The sequence below is a fragment of the Diceros bicornis genome, chromosome 14 (assembly GCF_020826845.1).
Source record: "Diceros bicornis minor isolate mBicDic1 chromosome 14, mDicBic1.mat.cur, whole genome shotgun sequence".
In the NCBI taxonomy this organism is placed as follows: Eukaryota; Metazoa; Chordata; class Mammalia; order Perissodactyla; family Rhinocerotidae; genus Diceros; species Diceros bicornis.
The window spans coordinates 7,783,330-7,800,871 of record NC_080753.1 but is presented as its reverse complement, the minus strand read 5'-3'; the positions used below and the strand labels follow the sequence as shown (position 1 = coordinate 7,800,871).

The following is a 17,542-nucleotide window of genomic DNA, read 5'->3' as shown; positions in this document are numbered from 1 at the left end:
TGGAGTCGCAGATTATCCCAAGGTGAAGAAAAGGTATAGGTGTAACCTCGTAAGAGGAGAGCTGTGGGAGCCAGCTTCAGACAGAGCCAGCCTGAAGAAAAGGCACAAAGGCTGAATATTGAATTTATTTGGTGTTACTGGAAGGCAGCCAGGAAAAGTTTGCCCTGCCTTTTACTCCCAAGTCTGTAGCTTAAATGAGTGGTCCAAGAAGAGGCTCCAGGATGCTTGGAAGAGTCAGCACCCAGACACAAATGGCTCCCCCATACAGCCACACGAGCTGTCCACTGCACAACTCCAGGGGGCGCCATTCACATAGACTATTATGTGAAAGCAGACCCTTGAATTCATGAGATGTGGAGGCCATTCTGGGGACCCTAAGTCGGGTCATATAGAATAAAAGAAGAAAGCAGGATATAAAATTGAATATAAAGTATGATAGTGATTTTTTTCCACATAAAACATAGACATAAAAAATGACAGAAGGAACTAACCAAAATAATAAAATTCCTAGAAGTACATATGAATTCATTTTTTCTTATTCCTAGTTTTCTGTATTTTCACATTGAATAAATTAGCAGCTTTTTAATACATTAACATTTAATAAATTAGTAGCTTAGAACATTTATAAAACAAACTATTTATAGCTTCAATGTTGTAAAGTGTCAAAGATGCAATGATTAGAGTGGTTTCTATACAGATGGAAAATCCTTTGGAAAAATTGGGCACTATTTTTCCAATGTGTTCACATTTTAAACTAGTTTTGCATTTTAAAGTATTCAATAAAATATAAGGATTAGCTTTGTTCTTGAAAGCCCTGATTTTATTGTAAATGCTAGTGGGCTTGTACACGTGCACGTGCACGTGCACGTCCAAAGGTGGACCAGGGTTCAGGTACAGCTCTGTCAGCTTTGAGGTTCTCTCCTCACTGCCGGCCTCTTGGGTTGGCTTCCGTCTGGACCTCATACCTGCCAGCGGGAATTGGGACCATGTGACTCCTGGTTCACAGCCAATGGAGAGAGGGGCTGTCCACCCCTAAACCAATCACAGGCCGGAGGAGGGGATTGGCTTAATCAGGATTTACCCTGGACCAGGGATCGCTCTATCACTGCTACACACCAGGGAATAGACGGAATCGAGGGCAAATACAGGCTTTGTAAGCCTGGAACTTATACCATCTGGGAGTTCTCTTTAAGTTAAAACAATAAAAAAATACAAATTCATTATGAAAGTAAACATTTATTTAAAATAAAAAAGTTAATTATAAATTTTAAAAAGGTGCAAAATGTCATAGACATCACGAAATCCAGAAAAGAGAACTTTTTTTTTTTCTTACAAAAGTTTATTCTTAAATGTACAACAGGCTCCAAGACAACACTTCATTCTATCAGTGGCAACAGATGTTCTGGCAGGGAATCCAGATGTTTAAACAGGAATGGAATTAAGGATCACCATTGCTTCTGGCACAAGGAACGACTTACTTTTTCCCAGATTTCCTAATTCCACCTGTGGCCACCGGGCCCTTCCCCGCCGCCTTTGCTTTCAGCTCCTCCATCTTCTGGTCCTCCTTCTGTTTCTGCTTGAATGCCTTATCTTCCTCATCCATCTCCTTGGCCTACTTCTTGGGCTGCTTCAGGGGCTTCCTCTTGCCACCTTCGCGACCGGCCGTGGCGGCTGCCGCCCCTTCCCGACCCTGCCGCCCGAAGCGGAGCTCCCCGTCCCACCCCTGCCTGTGCCTCCACGCGAGCCCGCTGACTGGCTCCCAGGCCAAAGTCGTGCTCCCGTTCCATGACATTTCCCTTAATTAACTTCCTGTCACATCCCGCTTAAACCGTTTTCTACATTTTTTTGGCCACATCCTCTTTGATTGCCTCTTCATATGATGATTGTGTAATAGTTAACACAGAAAAAAATAGAAATATAATTCTTTCCTCTAGCATACATAATTTGAAATTGTTTTTATTATTGATAATTTCAAAAACTTTCTTTTAAATCACAATTTTTTATCAGTGATGTCATACAAATTTTGGGGAATGTTATCGAATTTAGGTAGAACTCTTCCAGGTTATTTTTTTCACGTATGGCTATAAAATTTGGAAGAATTTTCCACAGTCTAGCTTTTGGATCCACACCTCTCAAATGTTGAACATCCTCCACCACCCATACACTATCAGTGCCAGGCAGACAGGACCTGCCCATGGCTCCATCCATCCTATGTTTGGGTCAGCACAGCACAATGGATGACGGGACTATTTCTGGAAGCCATTTCTACACCAAGGCAGCTAACTGTACATGGGAGTAATTGCAAATCAGGTAAATATATGCCATTAAACCCAAATAAAAATATTCCCTATTCACCAACCCCTTAACCAGATCTCAAAAATGCTCTAGGTCACACTGCATATCACCCAACCGAAGGGCAAGTGTGATGGAGGGGACGTTAGAGAGTGAAACGAAAATCAGTCCTAACTGATGAGAGTTACAATATCCCATTGTTACAGATTTTACAAAAACACATGACCGTGTTAAATCAGCATCCAGGTCCCGTAAGATTGCATTCTATTTGGGAACAAGCTATCAAAAAATACTGTCTGGAAAAAAACCAAGATAATACACAATAGATTGTTTTTGTTATGATGATTAAATTATATCTACTTATTAGTGAATTAATGCATTACATTCCTGACGCAAGTCTATATCCAATGGCATGAGAGAGGAGGGGGTAAACACAGAAATACATCACCAGACTTTGCCTTTGAAGAGCTACTGATCTGATAGGGGCATCAAAATCTACAGGCTTTGGGGGCCACTCGTGGCTTAGCGGTTAAGTGGGCGCACTCTGATACTGGCGGCCTGGGTTCGGATCCCGGGCGCGCACCTACACACCACTTGTCGGGCCATGCTGGGGCAGCATCTAGAAGGATGTGCAACTATGACATACAACTATCTACTGGGGCTTTGGGGGAAAAAAAGGAGGAGGATTGGCAATAGATGTTAGCTCAGTGCCGGTCTTCCTCAGCAAAAAGAGGAGGATTGGCACGAATGTTAGCTCAGGGCTGATCTTCCTCACAAAAAAACAAGCAAACAAAGAAATCTATAGGCATTCATTTTCTGCTTTAAAATACTTGATAGATTAAAAGAACACAAATATATCTTGGCATTAATAACATCTTAATTTCATGTTATACACATTAATTATGAAAAAATAAAGGCTAGAACAAAGCTATTTGAAAAATAGCTTGGTTGGAGAATCACACTGATTTTGTGCAAGGAACAGAGCCTACCAACCTATAGCATCCATTGTTTCATCTTGGATACAAGGCTGTTTAACATTTTCATCAGTTGTGTGGTTGATGGACTAGAGCGCATGATGATTGAATTTACAGATAATAGCAAATTGGAAAGCGTAGTTATTACGTTGGAGGACAGGATTAGAATTCTAAATGACCTTGCAAAGCTGGAAAAGAAGTCATATAAATAGACTGATGAGCAATTGTATTGAGAAATGTGTGGATAAGTACACTGAGGAAAATTTTTTTTTAACTACACAAACAAAATGTAGCAAATTCTTGAACAAACATTTTTTAAATGCGGAAATCACCATCCATCACAAATTGTGTACACATCAGTAGGGATAGCAATTACATTTTTAAAAATGCTTCATTTTGGAGGTGGTTTAACAACAGTGAAATTGCAATGAAACAGAAAATAATAGATTTTCCCATTCCATCTGGTAGTGTGCAGTGTGTCCTGGATCAAGGTTTACTCTAATTCAGAAGAAAATGGTTTTCTGAGGACATTTGACTACAGAGCTTCTGCATCTGATAGATTTCTCCGAGTGGAAGGAATGTCAGAGCAGTGACACAGGAGACCTAAAATAGGGGTCTCTGTAAGTCAGTTCAACCAGTACTTATAAAATATTTATACATAACATTGCACCAACTACTCCAGGCAATAAGATACACAGGGCGTGTGTTTGTGGGCAAAGGAGAATTTGGAAGGATTAAAAAAACACAGCAATAAAATGCATTTTCTTCCTTAATTGAGCAGTAAATAAATTTCACTTATTTCATAACTAAAATTAGTAGCATTTGTCACTTATATGTGTCATTTCTTCAAGGGTAGTATTCTGAGATAAATTGAATGTTAATACAAATAAATGTAGAAATATGTGTAAAAATAAGTGTGATACCCAGAGCAACATCACAAACACACTGAGAGTAGTTTTGATGAGTTAGTCACTAGGACTGTACTCCACACATATCAAAGGATCAGAAAGCTGACAGCCTTCCAGAACATGATGGCTAATTAAAAATCAATGCATATGTTTATTTTGGGCACAGGTCATTTTATTGCTCTGCTTTGCTGGTATGTGAAAGCCAGTCACAAAGGTTTAAGGATGTCTCATTAACTTCACTAAGAGAGTGAAATCTATAAAAAGATTGGACTAAAACAGTGGAATTCGGAAACATCTGAACTCAGGAACCCCATGAGAAACAAATCACCATTTATATTTTATGCACACGATTTTATCCAATTTTACAGATAATCTATGAATGATTTTCAGTGTTTCCCCACTGTAACATATGTGTTAGCTGTATTTTATCATCAAGAATAATAAATGCTCTAAGAAATTTCCTACTTGATAGAAAATAAACATCACTATAAGAAAAAGCAACCTTAATTATTATTTATTAGGGAAGGTTTCAATATATCATTTCTTTAAAAAAATAATAAACGTAAGGTGTGGGGGGTATAAAGTATTTGACAGTCTTAGCAATATAGGGCCATTTTGTAACTTGCAGTTCCCCCAAAAGCACTCCAGATTTAAAATCCTCCTCTGAGCAAACTCCCTGTGACTGTAACTCTCAGGACGGGTGTTACTACTTCAAATGGGATTCTTTGCATTGTATTTCCACATAATTATAAAAGGTCACATATCAAACAAGTTAGAGGGAGTGCCTTTGGTGAGAGAGGAGAGAATGGGGGTAGGGATTGAGAAGTAAGGTAAAAAGTTTTAAAAAAAAACTAAAATAAGAGGAGCTTTCATGGACTGAGGATGATAAAGTGAAATGAATTAAAGAGAATAATGTTCTTAATCGTTCTCAAGTTTAAAAGGTATTTTAAAAAGAGAGGGTGGCAGTATTTCCTGGGTGGGACAAAGCTCACCTAGCACAGTGGGTTTCAAGTTCTCACTACAGCAGTGGTTCTCAAATGTGGTCCCTGGACCAGCAGCATCAGCATCCCCTGGGAACTTGTTAGACGTGGAAATCATCAGGCCCCATCCCAGACCTACTGAACCGGAAACTCTGGGGCAGGGCCCAGTATTCAGTTTAACAAAGCCCTACAAGTGATTCTAATGTGTTATAAAAGTGGCGAATAATATTATTAACACCTGGGAACTTTTAGCACTCCCAATGCCCAGGCCAGGTCCCAGGCCAGTTAAATCAGAATCTCCAGGGATGGGGGTGTAGCATCAACATGGTTTTCCACACTCAGGTGCTTCCAATGTTGGGTAGAGGATCACTTCCTTAGAAGGCCTCTCTTTACCGGAGAGAAAGGAGCCAACTGGCTGAGCTCCAAAACTAACCCACCTTCAACAGGATTAGTTGAATCTTGAACTAGTTTGCTTTACTTTTTTCTCAATGAATGATTTTCTTAAAAGAAATGTGAAAAAACCACAGGCTGAGTACAGTGAGAACTGATTAATTCTATTCAAATTCATTAATACCCTCGTTGGTAGATCTGAACCCTGAGGGAATAGGGACCCTACAGCTTAACGGTTGTTTGTGTGGAAAGGAGGTGGGGAGGATGACCATCCTTACCCATGGGGCACAGGAGGACACCTCCACAGCCAGGAATCTGGAGAAACGGCCACGGCCCTTGTGAAGGGGAGGTTGGGAGAGTCCTACCATCGAGATACAGGCAGGCCCAGACAGGAGTTTAAAAGAACAAAAAGTAGATATGGTGTCACAGACAGATCTCGAATCAATCAGAGCTTCCCTGAGGCTAGCCTTGTACAGCCAAACGGAGATTAGTCAGATATAAAGATAAGTTATCTCTGAAATTATTTTGCAAAATAGTGGGGAAACTGTTTTTAAATTGCTTACCTGAAATGCACATGCAAATTTCCAGGATCTTATCTCAGCAGGTTGTACCCAATCATCACAGTTAAAGGTTCTTTGGAATGTGAGCTGGGTGTTCACCGGTAGGGAAATGACAGGTTCTCCAAGAGACGGGATTTCCCAGGTTTCTGGTCGGGAGCTGGCATCGAGAGAAAAACCCAGGACCATTCTGCTGCTAGTTTCTCTAGCACCAATGTTTCAAGAAATTGTGCTGAAATTAGCAAACACTGTTGGAGGGATTTCCGTTCTTCATAGAAAAGAATAAACATGCAAAACCTGAAAAAATAATTTAGCGATTGAATTATAAAAGGTGGATGTTGGACATTCTAAGTTAAAGAAATTAGTTTAACTTTCAATTGAAGACACTAGGTGATGAAGTTATATGTAACTTTAAGCTGTAGCATTGTACTAAGTAATTAAGAAGATTTGAAATTTGGTCCAGACATATAAAATACTGCAGATGTGAAGAAATAGAAGGCAAAAGATAAGAAAGAATAGTTGGGAGTCTCACCAGTATAATTTCTTATTTTTAAGATGGCATCAAAATGTGCTTGAGTTTTCCCTGCAATAGTTCAGAAACTTGAGCTGCTCCAGAGACACCTGTGAGGCTCGTAAAACCATGGATTGCTGGCCCTGATCCCCGAGTTTCTGAGTCCAGAGGTCTGGAGTGCAGGCCAATGCTGAATTTCTAACAAGTTCTCTGGTGATGTTGATGCTACTCCTCTGGGCACCACACTTTGAGAATCGCTGATTCAGAATACTGAGTAAATTCCATCGGGTAGAATTTGTTGAAAATTACATAACACATAAGATTTGCAAAGAGACAAAGAATAAGTCAATAAATATACTTGACCTACCACCTAACCTGCAATTTACTCTCAAACGGTTTAGAGAATTACAATGCAATTGAAATCTCCTATATATCTTTTCTGGATTCCATTCCTCTTCCAACTTCAACCCTAGTGGTAATCAATATCCTTCATGTTTAATTGTTATTCTTTATGGTTGCAGAGAACCACTGCAAATCAACAAGAAACAGGAAATCTTAAAAAAGAAAATAGGAAAAGAATATGAATAGGCGATTTGTAGAAGAAACCCAAAAGATCAGCAAATATATGAAGACATGTTCAAATCATTAATAATCACAGGAATAAGAGTGTTAAAAACCTTTGAAATAACACTTTATATTCATTTGATAGGCAAAAATTAGGAAGTTGACTAATACTAAGTGTTGGAAGGTTGGGGGTGAGGGGTATACAGGAATGTTGGTGCCCATTGGTGGAAGAGTACATTGATGCAGTCTTCTAGAAAACAGTCTAGAGTTTCTTGGTCAAAACAATATAGGTAGTATACACTATGCCCTCTGCAATTTAGCCCCTGAATATCCATCCCTAAGAAATCTTGCATATCCAAAAGGAGACACGTTTGAAGATTGTGATGGAAGTTGGTGGCAAGCTGGTGTCCATGACTGGGGAATGGATAAACAAAATGTGGTGGAAGCAATTACTCCTTGAACTACCTACCATCCAGCAGTTAGAAGAAACAGGAGACTGGATGTACACATAGAAACATACATAGATCTTAAAATGCAGTCTTGGCTTAAAAGAAAAATAGACATAAATTGAGATTTCTGTCACAATACTGTGTATATAGATACATATTATTTTATTCTCTAAACTGTTTGAGAGTAAATTGTGGACATGATGCCCTTAACTCCTCAGTGTCCTACACCCCAGAGTCCCAAAAACAAGAGTAAGAGCATTCTCTTACATAACTGTAGTACAATTATCAAAATCAGGAAATTAGCATCAATACAATACTATTAGCTAATCCACAGACATTCATATTTTTCCAATAGTCCCAATAATTTTGTTTATTGGGAGAATAAAATTGGCAAAAGAAAATCCTGGAGCAAATAATAATAATTAAAATAACTGAAATTTATATAATGTTATAAACCAATATTACCTCAATTTACAAATAAATAAATAGAAAATTCTGGATCATAGACTGTATTCAGTTATCACGTCTTGTCATTTTCATTTTAATCTCAACAGTGGTTCCATCATTCCTAATCTTTCATAACCGTGACGTTTCTAATAAGTACAAGCAATTGTTTTTAGGACGTGCTTCAGTTTGGGTTTGTCTGATGTTTTCTCATGACTGAATTTGGGTTATGCATATTTGGCAGGAATATCCCTGAAGTGATGTTGTTTCTTCTCTATGCGTGCTATCAGGAGGCCTTGAAATGGATCTCTCCTGTTACTGACGATATTAACTTTGTCATTTTGTTGAGGTGGTGACTCCCATGTTCCCCTCTCTAAAGTTAACTACTTTTCCTTTGAAATTAGTAAGTGTCTTTGGGGGGATACTTTGAGATTATATAAATATCCTATTACACATCAGACATCCATTCACTGGTTTTAGCACCCACTGATGATTCTTTCTTGAATTATTACTATGACAGTTGTCAAATAACGATTTTCTAATTCCATTTCTTCCATATATGCTAATTGGCATTCTACTATAAGGAAGATCTTTCTCTTCTCCCTCAAATCTTTATTTAAGTACGGCTTTACGGCTTCTCATTGTACTAATGGGTTATAATCTGTTACTATCTTCATTTATTTTGATACCAAATTGTCCCAGATTTGGCCAATGGGACCATCTTTAAGCTGGTTCCAGTGTCCTTTTCATATGTCTCCTTCCATCTTTGAGCACTTTTTGAATTTCTAGCTCAAGATGTTCCAGACTCATCTTGTATTTTCCAGACCCAGCCCTGGACCCAGTCGTTTCTCCCAGGAGGCCTGTTCTGTTTTAGAGGAGAATGCTTTTTAGAAACCAACACTGGAAATCAGGTGTGCTGAAAATCCAATCCAATATTCCAGCTTTTCCATGTTCCATGTTTACAACTCTTCTTTTCTGACCGTGAGAAACCTCCATTACACAAAATATATTTACTTATTTGCTTAATTCAGGAATATTGAGACAGTCATTTCAGAGTTCTAGCCCACACTTCTGGGCTATTGAACAACCGTTCAATATTTGTTTAGAGTTTTCTGTCTTTGAGAAGCATTCTTGATTAAGAAATGCCATACAAAGACGATAAGCCCCCTGAACCAGGAACTGGTCCCATAGAACCTTGTTTTCCCTGCTGTCACAAGATCCATATATACAATATATAGATCCACACACATAATATGGATATAATAATATCCATATGTGTAATTTACTCTTGATAATCACTTATTTAGTAAGTGATCCAAATAGTTTTTTAAGACTCATAAGCATTATGGATCAAATAAAGAATGATTAAAGAAAGAACGATTATTTAGGAAATTATTGCCAGAAATAAGGGTATTTTAAACATTTTGGTTTAAAGTGGCAGTAGTTGATTTTCACTTATTTTCCATCAAAACCTTTATCTGAGCACTCTCTTTTCCTGAGCACCACACCGGCTCTGCCCTACTCAGATGCTAAGATTAATCACACCTAGCAACTGCCTTTCAGGAGTTTACAGTCTGATGGGGCTGAGGATCTGATGTAAAGAGCCGTATTGCTTTATGCTACAACAGGCCCCAAACTTATCTCCCTGCCTTCTTGCTTTCTCCAAGACCATTTGAAAAACCACAAATTGGACTTAAGTTTTTCTCACTTAAAACACTTTCAGGCTCCCCATTCTCTCAGGATGTTTTCCATGTTCCCTAGAATGGAATACAAATTCTTGCACAATCAGGGACTTGTTTATCCCACCAGACTTACCCTATTTCTGTCCCATCCCTTCCCCTATTTTCCCAGACTCACTTCTCTTCCACTACTCAACCTTGAAGTCACAAGCTCTGAAAGCCCTCCTTGAATCCTCGGCCTCAGCTAGAGGCCCTTCTCAGATCTCCCTTAGCCCTTACCGTGTTGCCTATTAAAGCACTTTCTGTGTTACTGTCATTCATTTGTCCAACAACTATTTACTGAACAGCATTACTGTGTAGCAATTAAAAGATGGAATCTAGAGCCAGACAACCAGCCTCTGAATCCAGTTCTCCAACTTACTTGCTGTGTGACATAACCTCTCTGTGCCTCAGTTCCCTCAGCTGTAAAGTGAACAAAATCCTAAGACCGGCCTCACAGAGTCTGTGTGAGGATTAAGTAAGTTAACATATAGAAGGGTTCAGAACGGTGCGGGGCACACCCTAAGCACTGTAGAAGTGTTTGCTGTTAGCAGCACTGTCCGTCCTGTGTATCTTTGTGCCACTTTTCCACAAGATGGACTCTCAGTCTCCTTGTTTGTCTCCATCAGAGCCTGTGAGCTACATGGAGCCTGAGACCAAGTCTTGTTCTTCCTCAGATTTGAGTCACCTAGCACAGCCCATGGCACATGGCAGAAATTCAGAAAAGTGTTATTGAATTAATATAAACACACTCCTGATTTAATTATTTTTAACAGGGACAAAATGTGGACAAGATTTGAAGGCTTAAGAAAAAAAATGCCTTTTAAATTGGGAAATAGGAACCACACGTAGATAACCTACAGTGATTGCTTTTTGAATCTACGTAATAGATCCAGAAAGGAGGGCTTCGTGGGCCCCTCCCTAGATTGCAATTAACAGAGGTGTGAAAAAAAGTCCCGTTACAGATAATCTAATCAACTGGGAAGGAAGGAGGGCTTTGCCCGCTCCCTCAGGGGTATAAAAGGAGTTGAGAGAGGCCTGGGTGACCCACTGCAAGAGCTGAGAGTGAAGCTACAAGTGTGGGACTTGCCTCGGATAAGGGAACCCACCCCGGGAGCGCACGGCTGGAGAGGGTGAGTGGACCGCACCAACCCGCGTGTTAAAGGGCTGGAAAGCCAAGCTTCTCAGGCCTCACAAAAAAATGTGAACTGTGGTTCTCTCCGAGGAGGAGGATCTGGGGTGCAGGTGTGGGTGAGGGGTTTGTTTTTAAACATATCTATAGCGTTTGATGTTTAGAACTTGTGCATGATTTCTTTTTCTATTAAACAAAAGTTCCAGTTTGTTAGGAAGTAATCTGGATCCTTCATCTCCAGATTACACGAGATCATATTTTACCGCCCAAATATCAGGCCAGTTAATAGGACAAATATTTGACGTCAGACCTACCCCAGATAGTTGGGGGAACTAGGGTCACAGAATTTATATTTCAATTATCAAAGGATTATCAAAGTTTGAAACCAGGTCCAATAAGAGCTATGCTATGTAATAATGTAATATCTGGTCACTGGAAAGTTTAAAAATCAGCATTTTTATTTAAAAAATATCAATCAATCTGGTAATTTAAAGGTGAACCATAATTTATTTTTTTTAATAACCTGAAATTACTTTTGCTTTGGGAATCTAATTGTACATACTTGATCATAATTACCCAGGCCTTTTAAAAAAAATGCTGATAGGGTTTTTCTCATATATGAAAGCCATACAAGCCACTGTGGATAATTTGGAAGATAAAGAAAAGTATAAAATGTCCATAATCTATACTACTTCAGAAATAGCCACTATATGCATTTTGATGTATTTTTTCCGGGCATTTTTTTCTATGTACATATAAATATTTTGTTTCAAAACTAAGATTGTCATATAAAGTTCATTATCCTTAACATTGCTCATGACCATGACCTCTTTTCAATGAATATTTTTGGTAAATGTGATTTAAATGGTTGTATAAAAGTCTTCATACAAATTTACCAGACTGTATTTAACTGGTCCCTGAAGTTCAAAGTAGTAAGGAAAAGGTATATCCGCGTATGTTGACTAAATTCAAACCATTTTTTTCTCAAAGTATACTATTCAACTTCAAACTAATCAAATAGGTCCCAGACAATCATGTGATATGACTTGGTGAATGCAGCCTCTTGATGATATCAAAGCCTTGCTTTAAAAGGCACCGTTGGTGACTCAAGTTTGAGTAGAATCTGCTGTGGGAATTGGGTGGTTTTCACACATGGTTTTGGTCTCCACGCTCAACGTGAAAACCAAAGGTCAATGTGCTTCCTCCTTATAAATAACCAATTACATGAGTGGCCTAAAAATAGGCTTCTTGTTGACTAAGACAGGTTAATGAGAGCTGACTTGGAACCCTGTCTGGTAGTATAGCTATTTTAGTGCCATGTGTAGCTAGATTTGTCAGTCTTCTCTGGCCGTTAGTGCTTGTTTTAGATCTTGATGCCCCAACCAAGGAATCACAGTTAAGGAATTCGTAGTTGACTGGCGAAGAGTTGATTGCATTGTCTCTGATCAGGTCAGAGGGGATTGAAATTCAGTGTCTTTGTGTATAAGAGCAAGAAAGGTAAAGTATGATTTAAAACTCACACAGAGGTTGCAGGAGAGGAGAAAGGAAGAGGAAATTATAGTGTGAACAGCTAAGTGAAACTCTTGCCCAGTTAGGGAGTGTAATTGTAGTGGGGTTCAGTTAACTGATTTGACTCAGGTTATTTAAAAGGTAATGGTTATAGTTGCTTAAAGCAGAAAATAAGAAAGAATAATAGCAAGGCATCAAAGTTAGTGATGTCATATCCGTAGGCCTTATTTTACAAAACTTATAAGCACAGCTGGGAATTCCCAGTTATCAATCTAGAAATTTCCATAGACATAGACTGTACCTTTTTTTTTTTTTTTTTGGTAATTCAGTGATTTAAATTAAAAAAACAGAATGCTGGAAGCACAAATATTCAGATTAACAGATGGTAGACTCCTCTCAGCAGAGGCAGTAAAAAGACTTTACAACTTTTCTCACCAGAAGTGTATTTAGTTACAATTCGGTCTTGCAGTCTTTTTTTTTTAAGTACCTTTTATTACAGTAAAATTTTTCTCTATTCTTGTCAAATTTCTGATACCTCTGGAAAATCTCAACGCATATGAAAAGCATTCATGTTCTTTTCATCCAATTACCATAATACTGGGAATATCTGGTCCAAAACTTGGTATCAAAACTTCCTACACTCTTTCTTCTAGACTCTAGTTGCTCCTTTGGAAGATTGTCTTGACCTCACTTCCAGTCTCACTTTCCAACCCCCCAGGCAGAACTAGGCATCACCCCTCAGGGTTCCCATTTCACCCCACAGAAAACACTGTGTACCTTTCATTGCGCCGTATTGTAACTGTTTACTTACGGGTCACTTTGCAGGACAGTCCCTTTTTCGTAGCTGTATACCCACCACTTAGACCAGTGCCAGTGCATAGTAAATGCTCACAGAAATTTTTATCAGAACCATACAAGGAGGGCCGGCCCCGTGGCTTGGGGGTTAGGTGCTCGCGCTCCACTGATGGCGGCCCGGGTTCGGATCCCGGGCGCGCACCCACGCGCCGCTTCTCTGGCCATGCTGAGGCTGCGTCCCACGTACAGCGGCTAGAAGGATGTGCAGCTATGACATACAACTATCTACTGGGGCTTAGGGGGTAAAATAAATAAATAAATAAAATTATAAAAAAAGAACCATACAAGGAGAAGATTGTTTTTGGAGGCAGTGTGGGCAGTTCTGAAGCACATGGTATGGTTTCTGCTAAAGATGTTAACGTGTGGTTGATATCAGAACAGAGCCAAGCAAAACAGCAATTATTCCATGTATTCCTGGAAAACTCATATCTCCATTTCTCTTAATCTTTCCACTCCCAGAACAATTTCTGCTCATTTCTAGTAATAGAAGAATAGTGCTAACTGACCCTCCTTTCTTCAAAGGAGAACACAGCTGGCTCAGCAAAGAAAATGGGTGCCACAGAAACCTTAGAGGCTGCCCTGAGGTAGGTGGAGTACAGGCATAACTCACCATGACAACCATCTCCACCATTAGAGGACTGAGTCAGATTTTCAGAGTGAAGATAAGGACCTTGGAAGAGATCTCTGGAAATCAGAGCATTTAAGAATTCAGTTTTCTTGTCACATCATTAGAGTATATCTGGACCTAAGGAAGTAAAATCCTTGAAATTACTGTTGGCCAAAGAGTGTCCCCCTCTCTCCTGTCTCTTCAGATACTGATTTGTGTAAGTGGTATGGGGCCTGGGTTACCAGAAGTATTACTACTGCTGCTGTAGATACTACTGCAATCACAATTCTTGGAACCGCAAAGAAGTTTGTGTGCCCCACTGCACTAGATATGGATGATTTTGTCTCCCTGAATGGCATACCTGCCTTATATTACCAAAGTCTTGCTTTCCCTCTGCCTAGCACTGATGAGCTAGCTACCTTAGAACAGCAGCTCCTGGAAGCTTCCCTAGCACTGATGAGCTAGCTACCTTAGAACAGCAGCTCCTGGGAGCTTCTACGAGTCGCAGACTCCAACTTGTGAATCAGAATCTCCCTGGGTGCCTCTAAAGGGTTTGGGAGCCATGGCCTCAGAGAAGATTTGAGCATTTCTTTAACGGACCTGTGCATCCTGATTTTATGAAAAGAATGAGTCTGGGAGCAGTTTTCAATTTGGGCTGGCTCTTTTACTAAGTGTGTTTTGACCTCTCCTTGTGTAAGGTGAGATAGCCAATCGTCTTCCCAATGCGTTGCTAGAGTCAATATGAGATGCAATCAGATAATACAAAGGAAATCAGTGGGAAGTCAAATTACATGGAAATGCAAGGTACATTCCTGTTAGGAGGACTTTCCCTTGGCTCTGAGACGACTGCCACTTTCTGTGGGCACTGGGATGAGTCACTCGTCCTCTCCAGAGCTCTGTTCTCTAAGGTATAATTGGATGATCTTGCCGGCCTTTCCAGTTCTATCTTTACATGGCTCTAAAATTCTTTCATCTTCTTAAGTTTGGAAAAACTCCATCCTCCAACCCTTTACTGCATTTGCTGCCTTTCATCATTCTAACGGCTTCTGAATCTCAGCTGCTCCAAGAAGGCACGCAGATAGAAACACTTCACAATTTCCTTATACAATGGCCATAGCAGGCAGAGAGGCTGGGCCACGTAGTTAGAGTGTTTTGAATAGATAAAATCCCCTTAAAAATGAAAGGTTATTATGTAGAAGCCAGGGGTCCAAGAATAAAGAATAACTGAGAACACTGAAAGGCCATTTTTTTTTAATTGATGTTTTAATGGTTTCTAACATTGTGAAATTTTGGGTTGTACATTTTTGTTTGTCCATCACCATATATATGACTCCCTTCACCCCTTGTGCCCACCCCCCACCCCCACTGCCCCTGGTAACCACAGTCCAGTTTTCTCTATCCATGTGTTGGTTTATATTCCACATATGAGTGAGATCATACAGTGTTTGTCTTTCTCTGAAAGGCCATTTTTAATGATTTCCATAATATAAATTTTGTGCATGGTTGCAGGATAAAACCCTAAATAGGATGCGACTACCACAAGATATTTGCCATCCTGAATTAAGTCCCATGTACAATAGCCACTTGCCAGGATCTTCCCCTCTCAAAATGGATGTAATTGCCGGAAAACTATTATAAATATTGTAAAATCTGTTCTTAATTAACTATCAATACCACTGATTGGTAGCAATTTCAGTATATATAAAGATTACCAACCACTCAACAGGTACCATACTTTTCTCAATTCAACTTTATTATTAATTAGCATTCCTTTGGTACAAAGGACAAAGTAAAGACAAGGAAAACATTTTCCTTAAATTTCTAAAAAGTTAGTCCAGTCTTCAAGTTCACACTTTTGCAAATCTAAAAGTCTAATCACACTAATACAATGTAACAATTTTAAAATATGACAATAAACTTGCTTTAGGTTTGCCATAAGTATTATCTCAGGGCACGGTTTCTGACTGCCTTACAGGGCACAAATAGGAGGATGATACAGAGGGGAAGTTAAGTCTGGAATTCTCTGTGAAAGGGCTCTGCCAAAGAGATCAGCATGTCACTATCACTTTGGGTGAATCTGTACTAGATCAATAATTTATTCCTGAGTCACTGATACTACTTGTCAGTTCTTTTGTCTTGTTATTCATGTCAAGGAATAAAAAGTAAGATTATTCTAAGCAGTAATGTAAAAAGGGTTATTAATAGTCTTTTAGGAGAAATACTCAAATACAGCAAAAAAAAAAAAAAAAGGTAGTAAACAAGCCATCATTTCAGGTGATACCGTCTAAGATAAGCCAGCCTGTCAGCATCATCACTTTCTTGATTTCACCTTCTAATCTCACTGTCTGCTGCCAGATCCTGTATCTCAGGTTTCTGTGTCCTACCAAATACCAGCTCCGTCCTCCAAACCTCCTTAAATCAAGCACGAAACAATAATAGTAGAAAATACACTAGATGCTCATTAAAAACCTACTATGCACCAAGTCTTGTGTTAGGCACAGGGAAATTAGCAGGACTTGGCCTCTGCCTTGGAGAGCTTCATGGGGTATGAGGGAGACGGATGGAGTTTACAAAAAGGTGCAATAGAGTTTACAAAATAGTGCAATGAATGCTGCAGTTGAGGATAGACAGGGTACCATGGAAGCACAGGGAATGGAGTACCTATGTTAATGCGGAGGTCAGGAAAACTTCATAAAAGAATTAATTTTAGGGTTTTAGAGGAAGTAGTAAGAGAATTTTCCAGGTAAAAGGAATTGCAGACCATAAAGGGCTGAGAAAGAACGGCATCTATTTTGGAAATGACACTTGGTCTCAAAGGCTAGAAGAGTAACAGTGGAGCAAGAAGCAAAGGCATGATTGGGAGGGCCTTAAATGTCTTGCTCAGGAGTTTATACTTTCTCTGAAAGTTAATGGAGGGGCACTGGAGGATTTTAAGAGGAGAATGACAAGATCAGATTTGCATTTTTTTAAAAAGACATTAATTTTTAAAACTACAGATAAATTAGATGGAGACAAGACTAGAAGTCATTGGATCAAGCTATTTCAGTACCACTTAGTAAATATTGTTAAAGGAATTAAGGAAGGAAAGAAGAAAGGAAAGGAGGGAGAGAGGAACAAATGAAGGAAGGAAGGAAGACTCTGACAGTAAAAAGTGAAAAGAGGGGGACACTTTATGAGATATTTAGTACATAGACTCAACAGAAATTGGCAACCAATCAGACAGAAGTGAAGAAAGGGGAGGCGTCTAGTATGATTGCCAGGTTTCTGACTTAGGCACCTGAGGGGCAGAGGTGCAGGTCACTGGTACCAGGATAACAATAGCATGAACAGGTCTCATGAGAGAAGGGAGGAGATTATTGGCTCAGCTTTGGCCACGTTGAGTATGAGGTACAGGAGTTTATCCCATGGAAATATATATCTGGAACTCAGGAGAGAAGTCTTTACTGTAAGCACGTTTTAGAGTCATCATTGAATGTTTGGAAGTTGAAACCAAAGAAGTCTCCTAAATGACTCTGGGGCTGTAGAGTGTAAGAGAAGGGCCGAGAAGGAATAAGAAATATCCTTTAAAATACCAACACCTGTAGGGCAGGAAGGTGGAGGGAGACAAGCCACCTCAGGAGCCCCTAGAGAGGTAGGCAAAACAAGAGTATTT

The 17,542-nt window shown here is 39.4% G+C and overlaps 1 protein-coding gene across 1 annotated transcript; it reads right to left on the bottom strand.

Moving 5' to 3' along the window:
- Nucleotides 1–1,465: 1,465 nt before the first annotated feature.
- LOC131414222 (translation machinery-associated protein 7-like) lies at nucleotides 1,466–1,792 on the bottom strand. Its single transcript, XM_058555447.1, is given in 1 exon segment — nucleotides 1,466–1,792. A coding segment is annotated over 1 exon segment (318 nt). The 3' UTR covers nucleotides 1,466–1,474.
- Between the last annotated feature and the right edge of the window lie 15,750 nt (nucleotides 1,793–17,542).